At 48.1% G+C, this 27,481-nt stretch overlaps 1 protein-coding gene, 1 long non-coding RNA gene and 1 pseudogene across 2 annotated transcripts; 1 reads left to right on the top strand and 2 right to left on the bottom strand.

Annotated features, from left to right (window-relative positions):
* The first annotated feature begins 3,059 nt into the window (after positions 1-3,059).
* Positions 3,060-11,848, top strand: LOC104866993. Its single transcript, XR_004515096.1, has 3 exons — positions 3,060-3,193; positions 10,180-10,323; positions 10,420-11,848. It is a non-coding gene; the product is annotated as an uncharacterized LOC104866993 (long non-coding RNA).
* Positions 11,849-11,874: 26 nt separating this feature from the next.
* On the bottom strand, positions 11,875-13,692 carry LOC104866994 (annotated as a pseudogene).
* A 10,836-nt stretch (positions 13,693-24,528) lies between these two features.
* On the bottom strand, positions 24,529-27,481 carry Olfml3 (olfactomedin like 3). Its single transcript, XM_010631241.3, has 3 exons — positions 27,021-27,481; positions 26,086-26,371; positions 24,529-25,662 (listed from the first exon to the last, which is right to left on the bottom strand). Exons 1-3 carry the CDS (start codon positions 27,369-27,371, stop codon positions 24,842-24,844), a joined length of 1,458 nt encoding a protein of 485 aa, XP_010629543.1. The 5' UTR covers positions 27,372-27,481; the 3' UTR covers positions 24,529-24,841.

Genomic DNA, 27,481 nt, shown 5'->3' with positions numbered 1-27,481 from the left:
TCAGACACACAGCACCCACCCTGTATGTTCTCTGACCAAAGCAAGCTTGAATTTGAAGTAAGCACAAGAATTGAATTTGGACCAATCACAGGCTTGCAGCTGCAAGATAAGCCACGCTCCCTTCACGCTTCTCATGTTGGTCTAGGAGGGCTCCCTCTGGTGCATTGACCTCCCTGTGTCACACCACAGGGCCTGGTCAAATAAAGCCTTACGCTTATAGTCCTGTAGATCTGCTCATGATTTATTTTTCAGGTAGTATTGGTTTAAAGGTCCTGTAAACCTACTCAGGATTCGTATCCTGAGTAGTGTGGACAGAGCAGCAGCTTTAAAAGAAAAGAGCTACAAATGCAAGGGGCTGTTTACCCTGAAGAGCCACAAAGACCAGCAGCGAGTAAATATCAGCAGCAGAGTCAGCTGTCGGCATCCAGCATTGACCCGCAGTGCCAGAGTCCTGTGACTGGCATTTTCAACCCAGCAGCATCAGCGACCTAGAGGCTGACAGCCATCGGTGCTGCTACCGAGCTACGCTTTGCCAATTCATGATTTCTGTCTGAATCAAGCAAAAGAACACTCATCTGTTTGGCAACATTATGGCTGGTAAATTGTTGCTGGCTATTAACAAGGGCGCCAGTTCATCTTTGCCACAGGGATTTATCTCTTCACATTGCTACCTGAGCATTCTCTCAAGATGGCAGGCAACTTCCCCCCAAGAGTCAGTAGTACAAGCAAGAATATAATAGAAACTGAAATACAGTGGCTCACAAACTCAGCTCACACACTCAATTCTCTCCATGATTCTGGTCACAAACCAAACTGTATCAAATTCCCCCATAAGGTCAATACAGAACCTAACCATTGAATGTGATTCAGTTCTCACCCAACTTGCAACTAGAATCATGGAAAGAAGTTCATGAACCAAAGTACCACTGTATCTTATTTTCCCCCCAGGGCTGGAGATTGAACCAGGACCTCACACATGCAAGGTAAGCCCTCTCTACCACTATGCTATACCTCCAGGCCCTGAAGTCATGAAATCTTTTAGGGCCTAGGGCCTACTGTCAGAAATCACACTTTGTACATTGTATTCGTTACACAGGTCATTGCTGTTCAATGTGAAAACAATGTGACCACACAAAGGCATGAATTACTAGGAAGCAATGATCACTGGGGATAATCTTGGAAGAACATTTGCCATATAAATATTCAAAAAGTAGATAGTTGCCGAAAAGAGTGGAATATTCATAATGATAAGTATATACGAAGTTAGGCCAGCATACCAGAGAAACTATTCAAGAGAGCTAGCCAAGCAGAAACCAAACAGTTGGGTGTTTAGACACCTAACTCTCTCAAAGTCTGACTTTTCTGTAAGATGTAAGGAATACAGAGCAATAGACGGATACATGTCTTTTACTTCCATTAGTGCTATTTTTTGCTACCAAGCATTTGGCAAATGAGCAGCAGGAAGCCCAGTGTTATGCAATCTGAAAAGTGCATATAGTTCAGCTCTGCCCCGTTACCAAGTAAAGGTAGACCCATATTCCTCAACAGGCTGAGCTGGAGATGGGCTGTCAGCTACCTGTGAAAGTTCAAGAGCCTGGCCAGGATACAGGCAGCTGGCAGGGGAAACTGTGGCAAGTAGCACCTGCCCTAGATGCAGACAACCTTGGCACTTAGGGTCTCCAACTTCAAATCCACACCTCTCCTCCCTGCCTAAGAGCACAAAAGCAATTTTTTCCCTGCTTTTAAATTCCATCAACCCATCAAACTCCAGCTCAGAAGCACCCTTTCCATCAAGACTCCCTCCCTCCCTTCATATCCACTCCTCTACTTGCTCCAGACTAGTGTCTGGGCCTCTAAGTCTCTTCCTTGCTTCCTGTCCAAACTTCCCGGCAAGCAAGGTGCAGGAGGAAAGGTGTGCGTGGAGTGTGATTAACAAGGCAGACAGAAGCGGACACACTGACCCCAACAGCCTCACCACTTCATTCAGATTTGGCACACATCTTATCAGTTGCCATGGGTCAGCTTGTACCTTCTGAGACCTCAGGTCTGTTCTCCGGAAGTCCTTGCCTTTACAAAATGTGCCTTTAGAAAAGAATCACTCCAGGGCACAGAGATACCCACAAATGATATCCAAACTCTGGTTTGTTCAGGCTTCTTCTCCACCCCATCCCCTGCCAGAAAATGCCTGAATATTTGCATCAGATTCTCAAGATCCCAAGAGGTTACCAGTACTTGTCAGTGGACACAAATCACAGCCCACAAGGCCACCCACATGTGGCCTTCTGAGGTTATTGGTTTGGGCCACACAGTGTTTGGGGAGTTTGTACTAACATTTAAAAGACAGAGAATTTTACCTCCAAATTCAGATTTTTTGCTTTTAAAAGATTCTGAGAAATCAGGCAAGCCTGAGTCCACACTCTCAAGGGGCAGAAATTGTCAAGATCAGGGTGGCAGCTGCCTTTCAGATTGGGTATGGATCTGTCTCCTCCGGGAGCCACTTCTTACTGAAGATTCTGCCTGCCCAACCCCAGTTTAGGTTCTCTGTTTGGATCTCTACAATGAAGAACATTTCTCTCCCAGCAGTTGGTTCTCACTGGGTTGTTTGTACGTTTGGTTTGGTTTGGTTTTTATTTTGCTGTTTTGGAGACTGAAGTCAAGGCCGTCACACTGAGCAGCATCCCAGCCTGTTTTTATTTTTTATTTTGAGACAGAATCTGGCTGTCCCACACTGGGTTCAAAACTAAAATCTTCCTATCTCCGCCCCCCAGAGTGCCGGATTACAGATGTGCCTCACCAAGAAACCCAGCTTGGTTCCACTGGTTTGAGCCTCTGCTCTTATTGTCGCTAACTCTGTCCACTTTGCTCCTCGCTCTGAGTTGGAGGGACCTCTAGTTTTGGTGGGAAACTCCTTAATTTGGGGGGGGGGAGCTCTCTGAGAGGGACACGCCCACCTCCTCCACCCCCATTCCTGATTGGCCAAAGGAGGGTAAGAGACCGCCCCTTCCTCCTTTCTCCTCTTGCGCAGGGCAAGCTAGTTTGGGCATTTAAGGTATGTTTGTCCCTGCCTGTGGGAGCGGGTGCTACGGGTGGATGGCCCTTCCCCCCATTTATTCTAGGAGTGAGAACTGCCATCGGTAACTAAGGTACTGCTTTGCCTTCCGCAGCCTACACTTCGTCTGCTTCTCTTCAGCAGGTAGGTTCAGGAATCACACTGCTCTCCACTTAGTACTACCCTAGGTGTGTACTTCATCCTTCTGTGCCTCAGTTCCCTGTCTGTAAAAAGAGCAAAAAGAGAAGTGTAACCTTCACAGAGCCATTAGAAAGGTAAAATGAAACCATCCAGTTCTAAAGCTCAGTCCCACGTCCGGAACATAGTAAGAACTCAGTAACCCTAATGTAGTGTAATTGCTGAGCTTGGTGGTTTAAAAATTAAGCCAAACCAAAACAAGGAAGCCAAAAACACAACAGACAGGCAGATTTTCTTTTGCCAGAGCCCCTTTTGCTCAAGTTCCCTCCCTGTCCCCCATGGCCTCCAAAGTGCCTTCAGGATGCCCCCGGCTCCTCCAAACAGTTTTAAACCACTCTCGGAGCAGCTGAGATGGTCCTGCCTACACTCAGCAGTCCAGGCTCTGGGGTACTTCCCTTCCTGCCTGCCCATCTCCCCTTTCCTAGCCTTGCTGCTGCTATCCTGTCTTCATGGAGTTTCCCTTTTATCCATGAAATTCAATAATTCATGGATTGAAATTCAAATACTCAATCAAACATATATTGATCCTTACCATATGACAAGCACTGCTGTGCACAGTACAGTCAGCAGTGAGCAAAACAGACATCCTTGCCCTCAAGGAGCTTTCCATCCACCCGAGGTGCAGGAACAGAAACTGATTAGGAAAGGTGTAGCAGGGTGGGTGGAGAAAAAAATAAACAAACAGGGAAGTGAAACAATGCCAAGCAAAATGGCTCAGAGGGATTCATTGAAAAAGAGACACAGAGAGTGGAGGGGGTGCAGGCAGGGCAGGGGTATGGGGAGAAAATGAGAACCAAGTTCTGTCATGTAAGGGTACAAGATCCCAATGATGAATGTAACTATACTGTGTACCTAAAATGCACCAATAATCTCAATAAGATTTAAAAAAAGAGAGAAAGACACACACACACAGAGCAAAGGTTGGAAGGAGGCAAAAGACGTGAGTGACCAAAGGAAGAGCTCTGCAGAGAGAAAGCCAAGGTCCGGAGACTGGTAGTGATATAGACAGCTAAGTCAGGTACAAATACTGTAGGCAGTCAGAGGGCACTGCGCCCTCAGAGTCACTGCAGAGGGTGAGAACACATCCAAGCTGTGGCTGGAGGTGAATCTGAAGATTAAAATCACAGTGGCAGGATTTGCATGCTTCCCTAAGGGATGAACAGAAGTTTGAGATGACTGGTACCGCCCCTTTGGGCCTTCCGCACAGACAGACCTTATCTCATTTGGGGTGGGCCATCCTCCTCCACCCACTAAGACTAAGACCGCTAAAACCAAGAAGATTGAAGACTAAAACTACAGATTATTGGCCAGCGTTAATGATGTCATCCATATACCCTTGTTACTATTGGGTCAATATTACCTAAGCAACTATACCTGTAATCTTATTGGTTGATTACAGTTTTGACCCACGTTGTACTCACCCCTCATGATTTTGCTCTATACAGTTTCCTTTGAGAAGTGGGTTTATTGGCAACCCATTCGGGACCCTTCCTGCCTCCCAGGAGCTATTCTTGTTTCCCACTCCTATTCCTATTCCCCAACAAGTTTTCCTACTCTTAACCTCTGTCGTTCCTTAGAATTCATTCTTTGACTTTGGAGACCATAAACGGCGTATCTGACCTCTAGCGTGTTGGGAGTCACATCTGTTCCCCCTATATCAGTGGGAGCAGCGTGGCCGAGGTCAGGCTGGCTGAGCCGGGGAAGATGAGGTGGGAGATGGAGTCCCAGAGTGAAGGGGTCCGCCCCTGTGCCCCTCAGAAGATCACTGTGATGGCTTTGGCCTTTCCTCTGAGGGCAGCACGTGCCTTTACTGAGCCCTCCTGCTTCTTACCACCCACTACAGAGCCTCCTTCCTGGCCTCCCCCACCTCTCCACGCCACCAGACTCAGATTTTACAGCTCCTCACCCTCCTTTCTTCATTTGGATATATTTTCAACACGTAATTATTGCACTCATTGTGGGGATTGGTGTATATGTATCGTACCTTGATCCTTTTCCTTCCCTTTCCCTTTCTCTCCCTCCCATCTCCCTGCATCCCCAGGTCCCCTTCTCATCTTCACAGAGTCTCCTGTTACCTTAAACGGGATGCCAGAAACTGTCCATCTCTCTGTTGAAGCTTTACACGTTCGAGCCTTGAACTTAGGCCCACCTCTCTGACCTCTCTATGTGCACTGTCCAAGCAGCTCCCACCTGCCCCATCCTCCAGTCCTCGCTGCTATGGACCCAGACCCTCCTCCTGGGTGGGTCCCAGCCCCTGGCACCTTTTCTTGCTGCAGCCCCCCACCCCCCCGTAGAGACCTCCGTTTGCTCCTCTCCCCTCCAGCTGCTCAGGCTCTCCTTGCCACCCTGGTGGTAGTGAGGAGACTAACACCAGAGCCCCAGCCAGGAGGATCCATCCCATCCTGTGTGTATCTCCTTCCCCCATTCATTCATCTCCTTTAGAAATCAGGGCAGTGCTTTCCCTTCCAGTATCTCCAGTGCCCTTGTCCAATAAGATGGCAATTTGGATAGCAATGATCCTTTCTTTCCCTCTTGAAACCCAAGCCGCTGAGCTAGTATGGTCTTTTCCTCTGCTCTCAAGCACTTCTAGCACTGGGTTTGCGATAGTTGTCACAGCCCCGTCTCTATTGGTTCTGTGTGTGCATGTGTTAGAAGCCCTCCCGGGTTACAAACTAACTGACCGGGAATGTTGGGATTAACTTTTGTAACCACATTCCGTTCTGGTCTCCACATCGCCTAGAACATGCCTCTCACAGGGAGAGTCTTCTAAAACGGAGAGCAGAGGCTTTGGAATCAGACTGGCATTTCCTCTGTGGCTGCCTGGCTTGTGCGGCTCTGCGCAGCCATTTCTCTTCTAAGTTTTGCGATCCTTTTTTGCAAAATGTGGCTGGCAATAGTGAGGTCTCTCTCATACTGCTATGAAAAAGATAAATAGGGCTGGGGGGTGCGGTTCTGCGGTAGAGCGCCTGCCTGGCGGGCATGAGGCTCTCATTCAATCCTCAGCACCAAAGAAGAAAGAAAAAAGTGAACCAGGCCACTACACTGGGCTTGCCCTTGACCCAGGGCTCTACAAAGGCAGCTGGTCGCGGGAGGAGACACCATAGAATACTTCTCAAACTTGTGTGAAATTCAGACCCTTTGAAAGGAGGCACTTTTTCATAGGATCCCCAGGAACATATAAAAAATCTTGGCTTGAAATAAATTTGGTCTTTATAAACGGTACTGGAATTTTTGTAAAGCACATCATGACCCTGAAAAGTCGAAATCCAGGGAAATTTTAGAGAACTTGTAGGTCCTAAGGCTGCAGCCGAAGACGAGAGAAGCTTTTGTTTATGAAGCTGACGTGGGGAAGAACCAAAGGCGGAAAAGGCGGCCTGCGGCTGGCAGTGCGGTTCCCTCCAGATCACATTCTTCATGGTGGTGTGCAGAGACCGGAGCCTTTTGTTCTTCCCACGAGGCCAAGGGGGACGTGAGGAGGAGCTAGAAGGCCGGTGGTTTGTCTCTGGCGACTCCCGCGTGGCGCGGATCCAGCCGTGGGGGTGTGCGTCCTCCCAGCCCCAGAGCCCACATAAGACTGCAAGGAGCTGAACCATGGCAAGGGGGTCAGGGCTCATGGGCAGAGCCAGAAAGAAGCTCAGGAAAAACAAAGTAACTTGGAAACTACATCGCTAGCAGATGGGACATCACTGAGGCAAGAGAGGACCATCCCTGGCACAAAAAAATGAGAGTAGTTAAATGTAAAGAGGACCCCTGTCCCCCTCCTTCCCGGGCCCAGACCCACGGCGTCAAAGGAAGCCCTCCAGGAGCTCAGAGGCCTTTGGGGTCTGCTGCACAGCTGGTCTGCAAATGCCGCTTCTCAGCTCAGCCTCCTAGGACGCACCCCTCACTGCTCCTCTTCACCAGCAGAAGCCACTTTCCGGGAGTCACCCTTGCCACAGAGCCAGAGTGGAAACATCGAGACTTTCCAACGCAGGTTTCAAAGGATCTAGAGGGCTCCCTCCCCCTATGGCAACACATGGCAGCTTTTCCCACAGTCAGACAGGCCAAGGTTCTTGTAGTAAACAGATCTACCGCTCACCACCCAAAACCTAAATGAGACTAAATGAGCAGACCAGACCAGCAGACACATTCCCCAGAAGCAAACAGAGCTCACTGGCACGTGGGGTTCATCTGACTGCTGCTGCCCCTGAAGCTCTTCCTTCCTGGGAGACTGTGAGCATTCTGAGGCTGTGGGGCTTGCAGTGTTCCTGTTCTGCCCCTGGAAGGCTTTGGAAAGAGTAAAAGGACCTCAAACTAAGCCCAGCACTCTGGAATGTCCCCAGTGGCAACTCTGCAGGAGCTCATGGCACCGTGGTACTGCAGCGGCGGGATGTGGAAGGGCTAGGGGAGCTCCTGTCACCCAGGCTCTCAGCTCACCATGACCGTGATAGCAGACACCAAGCCGGGGACCCTTAGAATAGTCCGGACTAGCAGGATAATTCACTCCGCTCAACGTCACTGTGGCACATCATGTTCTAGTACTAAGGGACAGAGAAATTCTACTGTTGACACGCAGAGCCCAGAGAATGAAGGAAACAGAGCCCCTACTCCTACTCTTCCAAGCTGTCCCCCAGCCCCACCTTCCTTCACCAGCGTAAACAGGAAAGGGTCCCAGAAGGCAACTGAGACATGTATATTAAATAAAGGTCTTAGCAAGTTTGATTCTAGGAACTTACCCCAAGAAAATCATTTTGTTTTGTTTAAAATCTTGTGGGTATTTGTGTGTTCTCTTTGGAGTGTTGTTTGTAAAAAGCATAGATGATCCAAAGGGATTGATTGAGTAAATGATGGGATTTTTTGTGATGGAATACTAGTCAGCAATCAAAAATCTTTTGAAAATCAGGCATGGTGGCCCCCACCTGAAATCCCAGCACTTGGGGAAGGTGGGGAAGAAGGATCACTGGGAGTTCAAGGTCAGTCTGGGCTACATAGGGATTCTGTTTTAAGAAAACAAATCTTTTTTTTTGAGGCAAGGTCTCATTTTGTAGCCCAGGCTGGCCTCGAACTCACAGTGATCCTCCTGCCTCTGCCTCCCAAGTGCTGGGATTACAGGCGTGCACCACCACTCCCGGCCAAGAAAAGAAATCTTTTGAAGAAAAAAATGATATGGGAAAAGTTTTCCCATGCTGTACTGACAATCTTTAGAAACATTTTCCAAAATATCGTTTCAGTATATTTCCAATGATATAAAGACAGAATGAAAGTATGTATAAAAAAACTCTTGGAAAGACACTGTGTTGAGTGGTAAGAGAGTAGATGTTTTTGTTTTTTGGTTTTTGGGTTTTTTTTATACTTTTCAAATTTCCCAATGTTAACATGTTTTGTTTTTTGTTTTTTTGGTAGTGGGGATCGAGCTGAGGTCCTTGTGCTCTTGAGGCAGACAGCAGAACCACTGAGCTAAACCCCAGGTCCAATATGTATTATTTTTAAAATCAGGGTATTAAAAAAGTCTTCATAAAAGAGAAATATAGCTAATGTAAATATGTATACTATATATATTTATATACTTTTAGATATTTTTATTGCCTTACGTCCAAGAAAAGGCCAGAGTTGGCAAAGGGCAGAAGAACGCGGCACAGAATCGCTGACGTGAAAAGAGCCACTGACAAGGCCAGCTGTACAATCTGCAGCTCCCAGGGCAAAGTGCAAATGTGGGGCCCCTTTTTCAAAGAAGAGGAATTTCAAGACCACAGCAAGATAACATTAAACTGAGCACGGGCTCCTTCCAAACAGGGGGACCCTGTGCACCTGCACAGGTCACAGACCCAGGAAAGCGGTCCAGGTCACGGACCCCAGCATGGGAGGCCTGTGCATGGGCACCGTGCCCAGCCCAGGGGAGTGGACAGGAAGTCCCACTGTCTCCTCAGCTGTCACCGAGCAGAACTACATTCTTCACGAGTCCAGCTTCCCAGCAATCAACCTTGGCAAGAGGGGCAGACTTTATCATATATATGCAAATCACAGGCAGCCAAGATTACTTAAACCTTGGATAATAACCTCTCTCTCTCTCTCTCTCTGTCTCTCTCTCTCTTTCTCTCTTTTAAGGTCATTGCTTATTTATCTATTTTAAGACTACCAGAATGATGTCGAGCTGTCTCCTACCCTGAAGCTAATGGCAGTCTCTGAGAACAGAATGTGGAATTGTTTTTTTTTAAAGTGATTTCTGATTATTTTCTCTCCAGAATTATCAAAAACCCTGATTTACAGAGAATCATGGCCTTTCCCTGCTCCATTGACCTCTGCTTTTTTCCAGTCCGTTTTTGGGAGCAGGAAGAAAATTCATTAACAATTTCACTACAGAGCATTATTCATTCTGCTTGTCTTACTCGGAGGTTTTCAATATCAGGAGTTACACTGAATCACCCCTGAGCTGTGATCACATGAATCAGAGAGCTATCTAAAAAGGACCACAGGGCAACAGCCCTGCTAACAGCCAAGCGCAGGCAAGGATGGAGGAAGTGTGTTGCTTCTCCTTGTCTGAAGGGGAGCAAACTCATTACCTAACCCTTGGGTTAAATTATGTGCAAAGCAAATCTCCCCTTTTGTAACCAGTCACAGCGGCTGCCCGCCGCAGAAATGCAAACAAATCAGATGCAAACCACAACGAGCCACCTGCTGGAGCCAAAGCTAGTGAAAAATGGTGCAGTTTCTTAGGCAGAAATGCACACACTAGATTTCTTCCTCTTACTCCACCAGGAGGTTTCACCTAAGGCCATGTGTGTGTGTGTGGCAGGGTGGGGGGCAAAGGCTCAATCCCACTTTCACCCAGCAACCAGCAAAACCTGTCCCCTTTCCTAAATGCAGCATGTGGACCTGGGTTTGTCTCCTGGCCAGCCATTCCGGTGTCTTTAAACTTTTTCGCCCTTGACCTTTCCTTTTTATCTTGCTGACAGGTGGAGCAGAATTTGAATGTTTTGCATCTAGTCCCACTCCTTTCCTAATGCTTGCAGCTTTTGTACAGCTCTGCCGGATATCCATCGCACCTCATTCAGCCTGTGCTAGAACACCGACAGGAACAGGGAGCTCACTACCAACAGGTAAACTGATCGTTTGAAGGCAGCGCTCTTATTTCCTAGAGGTTTTCATTTTTCCTTAGAAGTATTACCTTGGTGCTATTTTCTCCATTTTCCTAGGGACCTTGGCGGGTGGCTCCGGAAAGGCAGGCAGCAGCCTGTTGTTACCAGTTGGAGGCATTGTTCAGGAGGAGATGAAGCTCCTTACCACCCCTCAGCGGTGTCCTAATGGGCTCTTGCTGCTTTCGCAACAAACCTGATGTCTTTGCTCCTAAGACCCTGAACTGCCCCATCCTCTACCCTCAGCAGATCATGTCACCTGCTGCTCTCTCGACAGGGTTGGGGTTTCCAGCAAAAGCTCTTGCATTTCCGCCTAGTGTCTTCACACCGCTCTCTGGGTAGCCTGTCCCTTCTCTTCCCTGCCCTCCCTCCTTCTCCTCCCTCCTCCCTCTCCCCTTTGTCCATTACACCTTCACTGCTGCCCAGCTCCTCCTATCTTTCCCCTCTGGGAAAAAAAAAACTTTAAATATTGCCCTTGCCCTTAAAAATTCCTTCCTTCAGGGAAAAAGGGAAGAGGGAGGGAGAAATGAAGGAAGGGACAAGAAAAAAAAGTGAAAACAGAAGAGAAAATGGAAACAAAGTGTTTAGACATAGGGAGAGGAGAGGGCTTAAGGGAAGGGGAGAATGGGGGAAAAAAGGTGGGATGTACCATGGAATGTACCAGGTACAAATACGAGTTCCCTGTCACTGTCTAAATTGTACCAATAAGTGTTTTTGCTGTGTAAAAAAAAATTCCTTCCTTCACACGCTAATTAACAAAACAATGATATCACTCACACTCATCAAGCTGGCAAAAGTCAACGCGCACAGTGACACTGAGGGCCAGGCCCACAGGGATCTGGCAGCGCTGTGCTCTTGCTTTGAGACAGCGCCCAGGAAACCCGGAGACGCAGCGGGCTTCACTTCTCGGCGGGGCCATGGAGCGACTCTCTCATGGGGACCGTGGAGGTAGGATGGAGCTCGTTCACTCCCGCACTGTTGCTAACACTGAGAAATAGCGACAACAAAGCTGTCGGCAGCAGCGAAGGGACGTGGCTTATTCATAGAAGGGTGGGTAAGGTGAATGAGCCAGAACTGTATCCGTCATCACCGGCAAGCTCATAAATAATGTGGCGATAACTTGAGTCATTTGTAGGAAATGGATGAACCTGGAGACCATAACGGCAAATGAAATAAATGAGACACGCAGCTTAAATATTGCATGATTTCTCCCCTATGAGAAACCCAAAATATAAATAAAGAGCAAAATACATAGTAATAGATAAACGATAGGAAATAGGGTGACAGATCTTTGCAAATGGGAAGGGGACCAAGAAACGGAGAGAGGGGAGAGGGAAAGGATGGGAAGGGGAAAAAAATAGAATTGAGATGCGTGTATACAGGGACCAACTCCCCGTGAGGAATGTAGTTATTATGTATTGCACACATGCATCAACACAAAATAAAAATGAGGAGCTGGGGATGTAGCTCAGTGGTGTCCCGATTGCCTGGCAAGCACAAGGTCCCGAGTTTGATCCCTAGTACCAAAAAAGTAAACAAACAAATAAAATAAATTTGAAAATGCAGCAATTTCTAAACATTGCATATACCTATACAGGCAATACCGTTCAAGTGAATTTTAAAGACACAATACATCTGTACCAGCTGTACCGTAAAAATACATACAATAAACTTTTTTTTTTCCTTCAGCTATTTAATTAGGTTCTTAGAAATTCAGAACACCAATTTGTGAGGATAGGTTACATTTGTCAGAGCAGAAAGGGACCCCATGTAGCCCCAGAGCTGAGGAATGGCTTTGAGTTTTGGTGAAAAAAAAAAAAAAAAAAAAAAAAAAAATTCTGCGAGTCCACCGCTTTCTGGTCGACCTCGCGCTGCTCTGAAATCTGATATCTCTCCTTCTGTGTGAAAGATCGCAACATCCCGTTGCCTGGGCTTCCTCAGCGGCTTCTTCTTGAAGTAAGCATCAGTGAGGTATCGGGATTTTCACGATGCTGGTATTGGTTTTCGTGGAGGTGGCAGTGAAAAACTTCCGGTGTGTTCTACGCAGCGCAACTCGATTAAGGTTGAGAGGCCCAGTCACAAGTAGCAAGCCACTGGGCAGCTGCTCCTGGGGAACCCTGCCTCTCGCCTCAGTGACGCTCAGCGAGGACGATCGAGACGCGTCAGGAGTGACACTAGATCCGTTTCCTCACGTGCTGACTGAAGGGTTTTATATCTTTTTTGGGGAGACGCATCGTCAGCAGGGTAGAATCTAGGCATTTTGCGAAGCTTAGCCATCCGGGTACCGCCGTTCTTGTCACCACCAACTGGTTCTGTGACAGTAGCAAGGACCTTCTCCTTTTTCTCCTCAACCTTGGATTTAGCAGCTGAGTACTTCCTCTTACACCAAGCCTCTCTGGAATACTAGCAGATCAGGAGCGTCTGCCAATTCCTTGCACCAGGACAGGGTTTCCGCTGCAGTGGGGCTGCCCTTTCTTGGACTTTTTAGCCCTCTGCACAATGTCCTTTTTAACCCTGCCAGTGGCATCAGCCCTCTTGGCTTTAGGTTTCTCCTCTTTAGTATTGGGCTTCTCAGCTTTCTCCCCTGCCATCTTGCAAGGTGGGAAAGAGACTACAATAAACTTTTTAACAGGGTGCGAGAGTGATACTAACTTAAGGATGATGATTACTTGGGGGAAGGGAGTGAGGCCAGGTGAAGACAGGGCAAATGGCTGGCTATATCTATAAGCTCATGCCTTTTCTTTTTAAGAGAGAAACGAGACGTTTGTAGCAAGTATCATAAGTGTCAGCTTTTTAAGGCTAAGCAGTAATTATATTATTTTCATATACACAAAATATTTTTGTGATTTTAAATGTATTGCTAAAAAATATTTCCACAGCCCTGCTTTCTCCTTCTGTCACCTCTCCCGCCTGTCTTGTGTGTCTGTTAGTCATCATTTCTTCTTGAGAAGCAGCTGTCTCTGCCCCTGTCCTTTCGCTGAGCGCACACATCCAGCCTGACCATGGCTCTGCCCTCACCTGCCCAACATGGCTGAGTGTTAGGATCTTCTGACTGCTGGCTCCCCAACTCTTGTTTTGTTTAGTTTGAGAAAGGGTCTCCCTACGCTGTCCTCCTGCCTCAGCCTCCCGGACTGCTGGTATAACGAGTGTGCAACACCGTGCCCAGCTGCTGCTTCCTTCCTGAGCTTTTCTGGGATGCAGCAGTGAGGACTTTTTCCGAGTTGGAATAAGTCTTCAGGGCTTCCTTTTCGTTCATTCTGCAGACCCCTGAATTGAGACAGAAGTTTCCTTGAACCTCAAACCTTTTCTCCACCCATGCTTTTCCCTTAAACTTTCCCGCTCCCATGCAGTAGCTGCCAGGAGAGGGTCAAAGCATGACCTTTGGAGCCTTGGTACAATTTCTGGCTTTGTGGGAAGCCCTTCTGAGGGGCAGCGGGGTGTGACCTTGAGTAAATGGTGTCCAGATCTCATCTGTAAAATGAGTATAATAACAACCCTAATCTGCAGGCTTAGGGTAAAGGACTAAATAAGACATGTATTGTAAATAAGTATTTTCCGTCAATTCAGTCTGTGTTACTAATTATTCACACAGCTTCAATGTATATTTACCTGGATTCAAGCAAGTCCCTGCAGCAATATGGCCTTGATTTGTGTTCTTCCTTTGGTTTGGCTTTTGTTTTGATTTTTGTTACGTTTCGTTTTTGTTTTGCTTTGCTTTTATTTCTCTCTACACCCTTGGAAGCTATTTATAGTCTCTTAAAACTAACCTAGGCTGCTCCCTGACTGTGCGGGAGACTAACCACTCCCGCGACTTGTTCTGTTTGTCCTTCCTCCTGGAACACCTGTCAGTCTCTCTCTCCTCTCAAAGCCACCTCCCCTCTTGCAGGGCCTCTCCCTGTAAGAGAACATCCTCCTCCTTGGAATTCTCACACTCCGGTCCTTCTGCTGAGTCCCATACCTAACCACTTAGGTGGGCATGGGTAACGGAGGGAAACACACCTATTTTGTCATCCCGCTTAGGCTGCTCCCACCCCACCCCAATGAGTAGGAAGCCCCTGAGAAGCCATCTCTGTCCACCCCCAGCACAGAACCTGGCCCTATTGCAATACTATTGTTGGGACTCATTGCTGGGAAGATTGAGAGCACTGTAGAAGCCCCATGTCCAGCCAGTGGAAAGGAATTTGTGGACAGTGCTGCTGTTTATCATTTCTGTGGACCAGGGACAAGTGTCCTACAGAAGCTGCTGCCCATGGCAAGGGAAAATTCAATATGCCTACTCTCAAGGGGACATAACGGCGGCAAAAGGCCCTGTCCCTAGGAGTCTTACACAGAAAACTGCAGTAGCCATTGGGCTCTGATGTCTGCCTGGGTTCTGGGTCCCTGGCTACTGGTCCTTGGCATCTTTCCAAATGCAGGAGAGGCGCAGCTGCTTCGGACAGAGCAGAAACCTGTGAAAAGACATGGCATCAGATAGCTCACCGCACTCGCTCCAGAGAACAGCCTCAGGAGAAGACAGGCCCTGGATGGTCAAAAACCCCTCTTCCTTTGTGCCTTCTAACTGTTCCCTCTTCCTATTTTACTCAATGAGCCAGACCAGTAGGCAATGAATTTGAAAAGAGGAAGTTATTTTCCCAGCTCTTGAGGGGCTAGAAAGGGACGGTTCTACAATCTAGTCAGGAAAAATGACCCATAAACAAGTCAGACAGACATACAGGGAAGTCGGGACGTGTATGTTGGAGCCAGGAAAGACTCACCCCCAGCTGGGTGCCCCCTGCAAAGGCCCAACTCCATGAACATGCCAGTGGAGGCAGCGGTGTGGAGAGGCCCTCACCGTGTCCCTCTGGCTCAGACTGAGGGGCTTCCGGAGGTGAACCATCCCCACCCCAGGCAGGGCTTGGTGGAAGGCCCTCCCACCACACCTGTCACGCTGTCAGTGGTTGCCTATTTATTGTCCTATCCTACTAGTCCACAGGCTGAGAAAACATATCAATATCTAGTTTTTCTCATTGCCATTTTGTTTTGTTTTTGTTTTTGTTTGAGGCAGTATCTTATTAAATTGCCCATACTGGCCTTGAACTTGTGATTTTCCCAACTCAGCCTCTTGAGTAGCTGGGAGTACAGGTAGGCGGCGCCACACCTTGCTTCAGTGTCTTATTTAATTCACTATTGTGAATAAATGCACAGCATGCAGTAAACACTCCATCAATATTCATTACATTTTTAGTGATTCAATTGTCTGTCCCTGCTGCCTTTGACACTGAAGTGTCCCTGCAGATTCTGCCCCTCACACAAGCGCCATTCAGACTTGTGTCTCTCAGTAGTCATTCCTCTGACCCTTGTCTTGCCCCCTCAGTTCCCGCCAGCTCCGTGAACTAGGCACTGGGTCCTGCCCTACCCCATCGTGGTGTTTTGACTTTGCATCCTGACTATCATTTCTGGATTTGTATTTCCTGCCCACAGACAGGCCACTCATAGAAGTTGGATCCCGTAGTAGGGACGGAGAACACATCCATCACATTTGCTCAAGATAATCCCCTCTCACAGTTATTCCTGTTTGTGCAGCGTCCTTTTGCTCCTTGCCAAACTGACTCCTGTCCTGTCCCATCCCTTGGCTGTCCCGAACCTAGCACAGACACAAGACACTACGTGCTGGGTACTAACAGATGACAGCACCTGGCATTTATGTAGCACTATTATTTACAAAACACTTTCACGTACATTATCTTGGTCATCCCGCCAGCCCTGTAGAGAGAGATGTTAATGTTGCTGCTGTCACACAGATGAGGAAACTGAGATCACACAGGCGGAAAAGAGTTGAACTACAGCCTGATCTCTGGATATATTTCATGCCCTTCAACTACTTTGCTCTCAGAGAGGAGGCAGGCCAGCCTGCTCCTTTCTAGATTGTGAATTGGCAAGTGTTTTTCTGCCTCACTTGCCCTCATTAAAAACCCACAGAACATAAATCACAATTTATGGACAATAATTTGTCAGGCTTTCAAATGAATACTGAAGTTAGGTTTAAATGAGATTCTTCCTATCTCAATTTTAAATCCAGTGATACAATTAACATTGTCCCTATGTCTCCCCTTACCTATTAATTATCTTTAAGTGTTTCCAGTTTACATTTTTAAAGCTTCCCCTAGACAGCTAAGCAGCAAAGGACAGTAAAAAAATATCTCACCTCAAGTAAGACTAAAGAGGGCTGGAAAAGTCAGAGAGGAGAGCAGAAGGGAATTGGCTAGGTTAAAATTATAGGGAAATACCAGAGAGGAAATTTGGATTTATTTGTGTACCTCCCCTGTGCTGGGAGGGAAGAATGCTTACAAATCCAGATCCTGGATGGAGTTACAAGGGCTTCAAAAGTTATGCATAGGGGGCCGGGGATTTAGTTCAGCAGTTCGATGGCCTGCCTTGCAAGCGCAAGGACCCGAGTTCTATCTCCGGTACCAAAAAAACAAACAAAAGTTATGCATAGACTTCTGCATGCACGGCTTGTAGAAGTAACTGGACAGGGGTTTGGGAGTTAGGACACGTGCATGACCAGAGGGACTAGACCAGATGACTTTAAGGCATTTTCCAACCGAAAATGGGCAATGCTTCTTGTCCACAGAATACTCATCCATATTCTTTGTAACTCAAAAAAAAAAAAAAAAGAAAGAAAGAAAGAAAGAAAAGAAAAGAAAGAAACATACATGATATGCACGCCAAGTTTAAACCTTTCAATTCTGTTTCACTCTTGTTCTGCCCAAGACCAGAGTGGACAGCTAATTAGAAGCAATGATGGAGATTTCTCGAAGTGACTCCAACTTTGAGGGGAACTGACTACAGGGAGAACTGACAGATGACAGTGAGAGGAAAGAGGAAAGGAACACTAAGTGGCAAAGCAAAGGCATAAATGGCCACATTCTGCATGGTATAATTGGTTCTGAAGGAATCATGACATCACAGGTCAGTATAATAATTGATGTTGATAATGACTGAGCCATGATGGGGGAGTTACTGGGAGCTGATCACTCAGCTCATTTACAAAATGTTTATTAGAAACTCAGTATGCACCTGTCTCTGTCTAGATCCTGGGAATAGAAGGATGGATAAAGGATGGCCCTTGCCCTCAGAAGACTCTCTGGTCTTCAGTTTCTCCAGTGGAAAGATGAGAGCCCCAAAGTGTCTGATTGCTAGCGCTCTTTCCTAGAAGTCCTGAGTGCTTTATGCATTAGGGCTTGAATCTCAATGATCCTGAAAGATGGTGATCCAGGTCATAGAATCCTGCTTTGCAAGCGAGCAAACTGAGGTGCAGGGGGGTTGGCATCTGGCTCAAGGTCACACAGTTAGTGAGTGGCAGAACCAGGACACTCAGGCACATGGACCAATCGCATAGAAGTAGACAGGTCATCTTCCTCCTGTTCCAGTGCTTCCCCGACTCTACATCTCTCCTCCAAAAAGGCAGTAAGAATAGATGGAGAGCAGCTCGTGAATTGGACAACTGCGTGGACTTAGAGGTCTGGAACACAAAATTCAGCAGCTACAGAACAAAAATCATGTGCAACTAGACAATAATAAATATCTATAAGACAAAGTGCCACCTAAAGGGCGTTGGCGGATCTGTCAAAATCAACAGCAAGACCTGGGATTTAGCTAGGTGGCACCGCACCTGCCTGCGAAGTGCAAGGTCCTGAGTTCGCCCCTGCGGGCAGAGTCCATCCGAGCACGGAGCATGGAGATGCGGAGCCCAGCAGCACACCTGGCTCTCTTCCCCGGTGGCCAGCATAGGATGCCTGCCAGCTCTGCTGTTGCTGAGAGCGCAGAGATCTGTGATGGGAAACAGGTCCATGTCTTCCTACAGAACTGTGTACAAATGGAGAAGGAAGGCAGCTAGAGGGCTCCTGGTTCAAAGCTGCTGGTTTATAATGCCAAGTAGAGATGGTCACCAGTGTATTGTGCAATATCATGAAAGCAAAAGACATGAACCTGGGAATAAACATTTGTTGAGCACCTGCTGTTCTGGCTGCTCTGGGAGATAGATAATAAGCACTAGCTCATCCATTCCTTGCAGTAAATCTCTGAGGCAGATGATGTTGGAAGCTCACAGAAGTGATTTGTATAGGAGCCCACGGCTAGTGAGGATTTGAACTCTGAGCACATTCATATCTCTGGCTCTTCACACACCCTCCAGGACAGGGTCTGTCCTCTGTACTTCTTAGCCTTGTGGCTCCCACAAAGTATCTTAGTCTCTAAAATGCTCAGGTTCCTGAGATTTAACTATCTCATAGGATTATTGTAAAGATCAAAGGAGAGAAAGTACTTGAAAGTGTTTTGCTACCTAATAAGATTTATGCAGTAATATTTTTTAAAAAGTGATATTTAGCAGGGGTAAGGGGAAAAAAATGAGAACCAAGACCTGTCATGTAAAGGTACAAGAGTCCAATGATGAATGTGACTGTACTGTATACCTAAAATGTGCTAAAAAACTCAATGAGAAAAAAATAAAATAAAAAGTGATATTTATAGAACACTTCCTATGTGCCTTTAGAGATTATTTCATGTAATTCTCACAATCCGGGAAGTTGGTACTACTGTTTCCATTTTATAGATGAAGAAACCAAGGCTCAGAGCTATGAAATATCTCCTTTGTTCCTGGGTACACTCCAGTCAGTGTCAGGGCTGGTGTGGAAAGCTGGTCTAGCAACTCCAGGACTCTCACTATGAGACAGATGCTGGCCACCTAGTTCTTCCCATCATCCTCTGCAGCTTCACTGTTTCCTCCCCTGCAGGGGCACGCTGTTCACACAGGGCACGGTGTGAATCTAACTGGAGAGTTTCCCCTCGGCTGTTAGAGCTTGAGGCCATCCCTGTGGGGAGGCCGGTGCACTCTGCAGTTCAAATGGCTTTCAGTTTGCACCTGTAGCTTGTCTTTGTCCAGTGCCACCAAGAACATTTACTGCTTGCTGACAATGGGCCACTCTTGAGCTAGGTTCTAAGGAAACAAACACACCCTTCTGAGAACTCTTCCCAAGAGCTCACAGTTCAATGCAGGAACAGAAACAAATTGTATGGTGCCCCTTAATCTAATAGTCAACTTGACTGGATTAAGAGATTCCTGGGGAGATGCCTGGATCATGCAGGTGCTGGACTTATCAATGCCTTAATCCACTGATGTTCAAAGCTGAATGTGCCCTTAGGAGGGAGGACCTCGCTGCAGCAGCTCGGTCACAGTCTGTGCCTGTGGAGGGTAGATCTCTTGGTGGTGCTCTTCCCGTGTGCTCTGGGAAGCTGCCGTGAGGAGAGAGGCCTTGCTGTACCACATCCTTCCACCATGATGTTTCTGCTCTGGGGCCAGCTGACCGTGAACTGAATCTCTGAAACTGTGAGTCAAGTAAGTAATTTCCTCCTTTAAGTTGTGGAGTCAGAAATTCTGTCCCAGCAACAGGAAAGCTGCCCAATACATCTACAGATATTTATTAACTCAAGAAGTATTTCCCAAACCCCTTCTCTAGGTCAGGCTGTATGTTAGACTCTGAGGACACAAAGATGAACGAGATGGAAAACACCATGATCTGCAGGTTTCAAATGGGATGGGCATGAACAAGGGCTTACAGGAGAAGCATTTGATACAGTGTGGGTGGGAGTGGAAATAGCCAGAAAGACCTCCCCAGAGGAATGTTCAGAATCTCCACACGCTGTCAATGCTACCATAGAGTTGGCCTAGCTTATCTTTAATCCTCCCATCAACATTCCTATTGAGTAATTATTATAAAGCATTAAGTAAGTTTAGTAAGTGGCAGGGACGTATTGTGATCCCAGATACACTGACCCTAAGCTTGCCTGACTCCAAAGTTTGTGGTCTTTCTAATATGGAGTTTGTCTCTGAGGATGCCATATTCCAGTTCCATTGCAAGAAGAGAGTCCACCATTATGCCAGTCAGCTTTCTGTTACTGTGACAGAATACCTTTCCATCACTGTGGCAAAAAGGATTTATTTTGGGTTACTGTTTCAGAGGTCTCAGTCCCTGGTTGGTTGGCTCTGTCTTTTTGGGACCTAAAGTTTCTGCCACCTCCCAGTAACACCATCATCTGGGGATGAAGACTTCAACTCATGAGCTTTTGGAGAACACTTTGGATCCAAACCATAGCAACTAAGAACAAACAGAACTGGAAAGAGTAACCGACCAGGCCACGAGGAAGGCATCATGGAGGAGGTGGCCCTGAGTGACCTTGGTAAGATGGTTCACAACAGGAAGAGCACAGGTTCTTTCGTTAGTCTCATTGGTCCTCCAGGTTATATGCAGGGAGGAAACACTGAAAGTCAAGGCCATATTCCTAGCAGCCAGGGGCTGTAATAGATGGGTTTTTTTGTTTGGCATAGTAAGGTAAGGTAAATAGGAGTCATTTTTGGGTTACAGGAAACAGAGACCCAGTCATACCAACTACAGCAAGAAAATAAATCCAAGCAAACAAACTCAATTTAAAAATGTGCTTACTTTAAGGATTCAGACATTTTGCAGAACCCAAGAGGAAGAGTGTAATGTGACTAGGAGATAGGCAGCCGGGATCAACCACTCTCTCACTCCTGCCTGTGTTTCTCTGAGTGTCCACCTCATCCTGCTGTCTGGCTTTTACCATCTTTCCATAGTGAGGCAAAGATGCCTCTAAATACTTCCTGGGAGTCAACATCTCTGATCAGCATTCTATATCCCCAGGAGAGAGAATCTGATTGGTTTCTCCTGGGCCACACAGCTACGGCCAGGAAATAAAGGTGTCTATTCTCAGAGAAGAGAATGTGTGAGCAGGATAGATCTCTAGAGGCCATGCTAGTCTGTGCCAGGTTCTGGTGAGAGGGGGCCAGGAGTCCTTTCTTTTTACATTCTCACTCTTCCTTTTACAGTAACCGATTGGTTTCCATGTTTATAATTTTTCTGTGTAGTTATTAAACCCATAAATAAAGATTTCATCTGCGAAGCTCTGCCTTGCGAGAGCAGACAAAAGAGCAGGCAGAGCAGAGTTTACCAGTCCCGGTAGCCAGAGCAACAGAGGAGGTTCCTAGCTCCCAGGATGCTGGGGCCGAGGGACCAGAGGCTGCAGCTGGGGACAGGCCTGAGTCAGCAGAATAGCCCTGCCTTCCAGCTGAAGAAATGCTAAGGCCTTCCTGAAGCACACTGCCAAGACAGCCATAGAGAGGCTGGCTAGCAGGCCCTAGAGTCTATCCCGAAAGCTGGAGGAATACCAGGATGGTCTCGACAGCTCTTCAAATGAACATGTTTGACTTAAACCAGGTAGAGAAATGGGAAGCAGTAGAAGGCACATTTCCAGGAGCCTTGGGGAAGGGGTGCCTGTGTAGGGAGGATTGAGGGGGGATCTGGGGACTCTCAGACTAGAGGAGGAGGAAAAGGAGGGAAATGGCACTGGTTCCTGTTTAAATCAGAGCTCTCCATCTCAGAGGAAACAGCAACAGCTGAATCAACAACTTCATTCTTCACATCGCTGCCCTCTGCCTCCCCTCCATCCAGGGCACGGACAACATTAGCTCAGGAGCCTCTATAAAAATGTACAAGACAAACCCTTCAGTTTCCTTGGCAGGCAGATGTTAAGACCAACAACAGGGAGGCAAGGATATTGGGAACAAAGAGAGCTTGGAAGGAGGGCAGGAAAGTCTGGGGCCTGTTGGGGGGATGTGGGAGCTCTCTCAGCCCCTTTGTGATGGAAAAGCAGCAGTTGGACCAATAGCTGCAGCCCCTCCTGGGTCTTGAAGCTGGTGACCACCCTAGGTCTCAGGATACGGGCAGGTGTGGAACTTTTCTATGGATTTGTAACCCCTCTCTCTGCTATTAGGGTATTTTGTTTAACCAAATCAGAGGTTGTGACCTTGGTTAAAAAACCAGGTGATGGCTGGGGATTTAGTTCAGTGGTTCCGCTGCCTGCCTTGCAAGCACAAGGACCCAAGTTCAATGCATGGTACCAAGAAAAAAAAAAGTGAAAAAACCAGGTGATAGCTAGTGAGGACTCAAGAGGGTGATAAGGCTGCTTTTTGAAGTTAGGGTTCAGCTACTAAGGCTGTCTCCATGAGCAGCAGATGATTTAGTTTAATGAATTTGGACAGTTTGCTGGCTCTGTCCACACAGTTCCTCACCTTTCAAAATGCTTCTAAAATAGCACTAGCCATTCTACCGGCTCCAGAAAGAAAAAGCAAAAAGCAGTCTATGACAAGGCTCCAGAGACTTCCACCCTTTCAGAAAAAACCTGAGTGAACTTTTCCAAGGAAATGTTATTTTATTTTATTTTTCATTGAGTTTATTGGTACATTTTAGGTATACAGTATAGACCTAGGAAATTGTAAACCCCACAAGAAAGAAGCTTTTCTCATTCTCATTGAGGAATCAGGCATAAAAAGATGCCACCGAAATGAGCACTTGGGTGTGTGAGGCAGAAGGACCAGTTTCCATGGGACTCACAAGCATCACAAATGTACTTCGTACACAGTTCCTCTCACATCATTCGCGCGTCCAGACTCAGAGTCATTCTCTCATCAGAGACATCAACAAGCTACACCGTCACACTGGGAAGGACCGTCCTGAGCGTGCACACACACAAATATCGTCCCACACATTTGCACAGAGTCCCACAGTTGCACACAGTCACGTGTGCACATGTATGCATGTGCCTACACACACACGCACACACACACACACACACACACACAGTCACGGCCCCACACTGCAGTCCTTCACTGCCTGGACCCTGCTCTCCAGGCCTCTGCTGAGAACTCCCTTCCTCCTCCACACCCTTCTACGCTGGAGCCAGATGTTCCGTGGGCAGACCCCTCTGTGGGCTGACAGGCGGTGATTACGGTTGCCAGCCCCACATTAGGAGAGAATTGAATGGGAGAGAACCCCCACCCTCTCGGGCTCCCTACAATAGCGCCTTTGTGAGGTGCTTCACTGCCTTTCTCTCCCCTTGCTCAACAATCTACGTCAGGAGCAGCTCTGCCTGAGAAAAGAAAACAAAAGGAGGATCACAGGGCCCTGACTGATCCACCGTCCTGGGGTTGAAGGAGGGCTGTGCTTTGGAAAGAGCAGCCTGTGTTCCTTCCCCCTCCCTGCTAGGGTAAATAACCCAGAGGGCTTCCGGGGATGCCTGAGGCAAACTCCCCCAGGAAGCGAGAGGATTCTGTCCGCCAGCCAGCCCCGCTCCTGTGTGCTGAACATGGATGCGGCTGGGGTGAGGGCCTGGTGCCCAGATCAGCAGATTCCTAGAGACTGGAGCCCAATGCCTGGAGCTTCCTTCTGCCCATCCATTCTGCCTTCTGCCATCCAGAACCAAAGGCCAGGACACCACGCTAGAAGTGTTAAACTTTCAGGGCTCTAGGGCAGGCCTAATCCAGATTCCAGGACTTGGATGAGTAGGTGGGAATGATGCAGTGGATAGAAGGAAAGCAGGGACGTGTGGGGTGGGTAACTGGTGAGACCAACATCTGGGCTGGTCACTGCCCCTCCTCCCTGCCCAAACCACAGTCGCTGTGGCAGCAGAAAAATCAGAATGGTTCAGACCAAGGATTGTGCAACCAAGTCTTGGGGAAGAGCCCAGTACTGGAGGTGGGCGTGGAGGTTTGGGCTGGGGTGGGAGCAGAGTCCACTTCAGAAGTGGGATGTAAAGTTCTCCCTAAAAATACATATATTCTGTGCTCTGGTCTCTACACTACCTTTCAGGGCAAGTAACACCCATTTTCTGACTCAAAACCCACTGAGCACTGCAGCTGGAAGCACTGCATCCCCCTAGGTCCCGGTGTAACTTTGGCCAGAGGCGTGGTGCCATTGGTGGTTCTGGGATGGTTGCTGCAGATGGCAGTGGGCATTCAAAGGAGGACATTTGTCCAGCCTCCTAAAGCGGCAGGATTCTGCTGCATCCTCAGGCGCCTCACATAAAATCTGTAACTGGAGAAGTTCCAGCTCCCTCAGCTAAGGGAGCCCAGCCAAGTCCCTAATGTGGCTTAAGGAGTGGGGATGAGTGGAAGGAAGAAAATGGAAGGCCTCTGGGAGATCTGTGACCTGAGAGCTACCTCAAACAAACACAGGAGAGTAGTAGTGGATTTTCCTTTTAATGCAAAATGTTGCAATACAAAACGATATGGAGAAAGCTCCATTCTTCAGGCACTGGAGGGATGTGGGAGAATCATCTGCTTCTGCTCCTCTCTCCCCTGAGCCATACTATTCCTGGGGAGCCCCCATCCAAGGGAGGGTCACAGCCATGGGCCTGGGTTATCTGGGACCTGATATTTGTGGACATGGGCAGGAGAGCAGAAGTGAACATTTAGTTTTCACTGTTTCGGCTCTACAAGGGTTACCCAGGATCTGGAGTTCCATATGAAACCAAGGGGCTATGAGAACCAAAAGGCTATAAGAAAATTTGAAAAATGAGCAGGAATTGTATTAGGAATATAAAGGTATAAAGATAAAAAGATTTAAAATAAAAAAACAAGTCTAGCTTCTCAAACTTCTTCCTCTTTCTTCCTCATCTCCAGCTTATACACAATCTGATAGCCATCATCCCAGGCATAGAGCTGGCGCTCACGGGGATTATAGCGGAGGCTGGCATGGGCACCATATCGACGGGGAAAGTAAGAGAGTGCTGCTCGTTCAGGGGTGAGGGTACCACTGACATCAAAGGAACACTGGATCCGGGCCCGGCTGGCAGGACGGGTGTTATAGACGACATATAGGGTCCCGCAGATGACGAAGGCAGCCTCAGCATTCTCTCTGGGACACGGTGTGTCCCACTGTTGCTCTGTGTCCAGTGTCTGTGGATCTAACTTGGCCAGGCACAAGTGCCTGTCATCCTCCCGGGTGGCATAGACAGCCCAAAGACCCTCCTCATCAGCGGCCAGGTCGATGTACGTGTCTGAGGTCAGCCCGTAGGGGGGAATCAAGCTCTCTGCAGGAAATACGGAGCTGTCCACCACCGTCCGGTTTGCCAGGTGGAATTTGATGAGCTGCAAAGTGTTCTCCAACTCACTACCCCCTCCAGGTCCTCCAGGAGGCCTCCGGGCATAATAAAGAAAGCCACCGTATACCAGCTGCCCCGTGCCTACCCAGGGGAAGGGCACACGGACTCGGGAAGCTTTGCGGGCAGCCATGGCAAGGGTGAAGTCACGTAGCCTTGGGAAGACAAAGGCTGTGTCATTTTGGGTCCCATCTAAGACATAGATCTTCTCTGCGGGCCCCAGTGGATCCTTGGTCCATAGTCCAGCTGGGCCACCAAACCGCTTCAGGATCTTCATGGATCTCACCTGAGAGATTGTGTAGCTACAGTCTGGTGGAGAAGAAGAAAAATAAGAGAAAAGGAAATAGAAGCCGGGGTTAGTTCCTAACTAGGAACTCGCAGGGCTAGGGATTTAGCTCATTGGTGCCACTGCCTGACTCAGTCCCAAGTTTGATTCCGGGTACCAAAGCAAAATAACAGCGACAACTAAGTAGGAACTTGCCAAGACGGGCTACCTGGAGAAGAGAGGGCATCTGCTGTGTAGATAACCTCTTCTCTTATGGAGGACTGAGAGAGGGAACACCAGAGAGGCCTGGGTCCTCAAATACTCTTCTTAATGGATTTATTGCACAGATTTCTCTAACACAGGTTCTAAAAGAGGACCACAGTGGACTGGAACCAAGAGAGAAAAAGGGTAAGAAGGAAGGAAGACTGCGGGTTCTGAGCACTGGGGCCTGCTTTGCAATCACTCACCTGTCATCATATCATACTTTTCATTTCTTCTGCCCTTCCCTTTGGTCCCAGGGCCTCCAGTCACCTTCTCATCAAGCTCTGCACAGGGTAGAGCTGGGCTCTGCGTCTCTAGATAGTCTACCTCCCGTTCCAGACGGTCCACTCTCCCTGAAATGGTGTCAGCCTCGGTTCTGAGCGCCTCACGCTCCTTCTCTGCCACCTCCAGCAGCGGCAGCATCTTGTTCTTGAAGTCCCGCAACTCAGCAGCATGGCGACTGCTCTGGTCCTGGCACTGGGCCAGCCGTTCCTGAAGGGACGGGGGATCAGGAAGGAGGGAGGGCGGGCTGCAGGGTTATAACTTCCAGGCAGAGAGGCCCAGCCAGGGAGTCAGAATGGGAAGAGGAGCTAGGCGTTAATGTCCCCTCCCACTGCCACAGCAAAGGAAACCGATGTTCAAAGGTGCTAATTGTGCAAGGAGCCCAGCTCAGGTTCACCCAGGCTAGAGTCCTTCAGCCTGTGTGCTGGGAACCCCACTGGGTTACTTGAGCCTCTAGGGAGATCTAAGTGCAGCAGGGTGGGAAGGGGTCTCTACCCTATTATGTAACTCTCCTCTTGGGAATGAAGATGGTATGGACTTCAAACTGTTGGAAAAAAGGGCAGAAAGCTGCAGATTCTCTGGGAACTTCCAACTTCAGAGAATCATCAACTCCTCCCGAGATACGACCCCCCGCAATCCTGGCTCTCATTTCCACTCATCCTCTTACCCCATCTAATCACAAAGGTCTGTTTGCTTCGGCACAGCTCTGTGTGGCAAAAGAAGTCTTGTAATTGTGAGGATCCTCTTTATTAAAAGGCAGTTTCCTGCAGGTTCTTACAAAGCCCTACTTTGTCACGCCCAGAACCCTGATAAACTGGAATCCTCCCAGCCTGGGCTAGAAGAGAAAGGAGTCCCTCACCTCCAAGGAAGCTAGTCGACGTTCCATGTACTCCACAAGGTGGTGCTGCTGTCCCTGAAGGGGTCCGGACCAGGACAAAAGGAACAGGACGAGGAGAGGAGAGCTGAGCCCCATGGCAGCCTGGAGAGTGGGGCCACAGTAAAGACAGCGTGCGGTCGGCCTCTTCCCCTCAAGCTGGCGGGCTAGCCTGGGAGGCGGGGTGGGGGCGGTGCCTTCTCTCTTTCTGATCTCTGGGTCTCTCTCACTACTCTGGAATGCTTTCAGTCTCTCTACAACTCCAGCCCCTCCTTTCTGCCTGGACTGATCAAACACAGATGGCCCCCTTGTACAGCAGCCAGAAGACTTACCCATCTCCCCACCTAGGCTGTAGGCTCCCCAGGAGGAAAAAGATGGAAATGTGAAAGCAGAGGTTTCCTGGGAAGTCTAGCAGGGAAGGCGGTAGACTCTAGAGAAAACCCCGC

Source organism: Fukomys damarensis, unplaced genomic scaffold (genome assembly GCF_012274545.1).
Source record: "Fukomys damarensis isolate Sample0158 unplaced genomic scaffold, DMR_v1.0_HiC HiC_scaffold_33, whole genome shotgun sequence".
Classification (NCBI taxonomy): domain Eukaryota; kingdom Metazoa; phylum Chordata; class Mammalia; order Rodentia; family Bathyergidae; genus Fukomys; species Fukomys damarensis.
Note: the sequence above shows the minus strand (reverse complement) of the source record. Positions and strands in the feature narration are given on the sequence as shown.

Bases quoted from the DNA above. Each gene is read 5' to 3' on its own strand.
- Olfml3 (XM_010631241.3), bottom strand. From the start codon at position 27,371: ATGGGTAAGTCTTCTGGCTGCTGTACAAGGGGGCCATCTGTGTTTGAT. The intron at 26,372-27,020 runs GTGAGGGACTCC...CCGTCCCTTCAG, and splicing joins GTCGACTAGCTTCCTTGGAG to GAACGGCTGGCCCAGTGCCA. The intron at 25,663-26,085 runs GTGAGTGATTGC...CTTCTCCACCAG, and splicing joins AAAGTATGATATGATGACAG to ACTGTAGCTACACAATCTCT.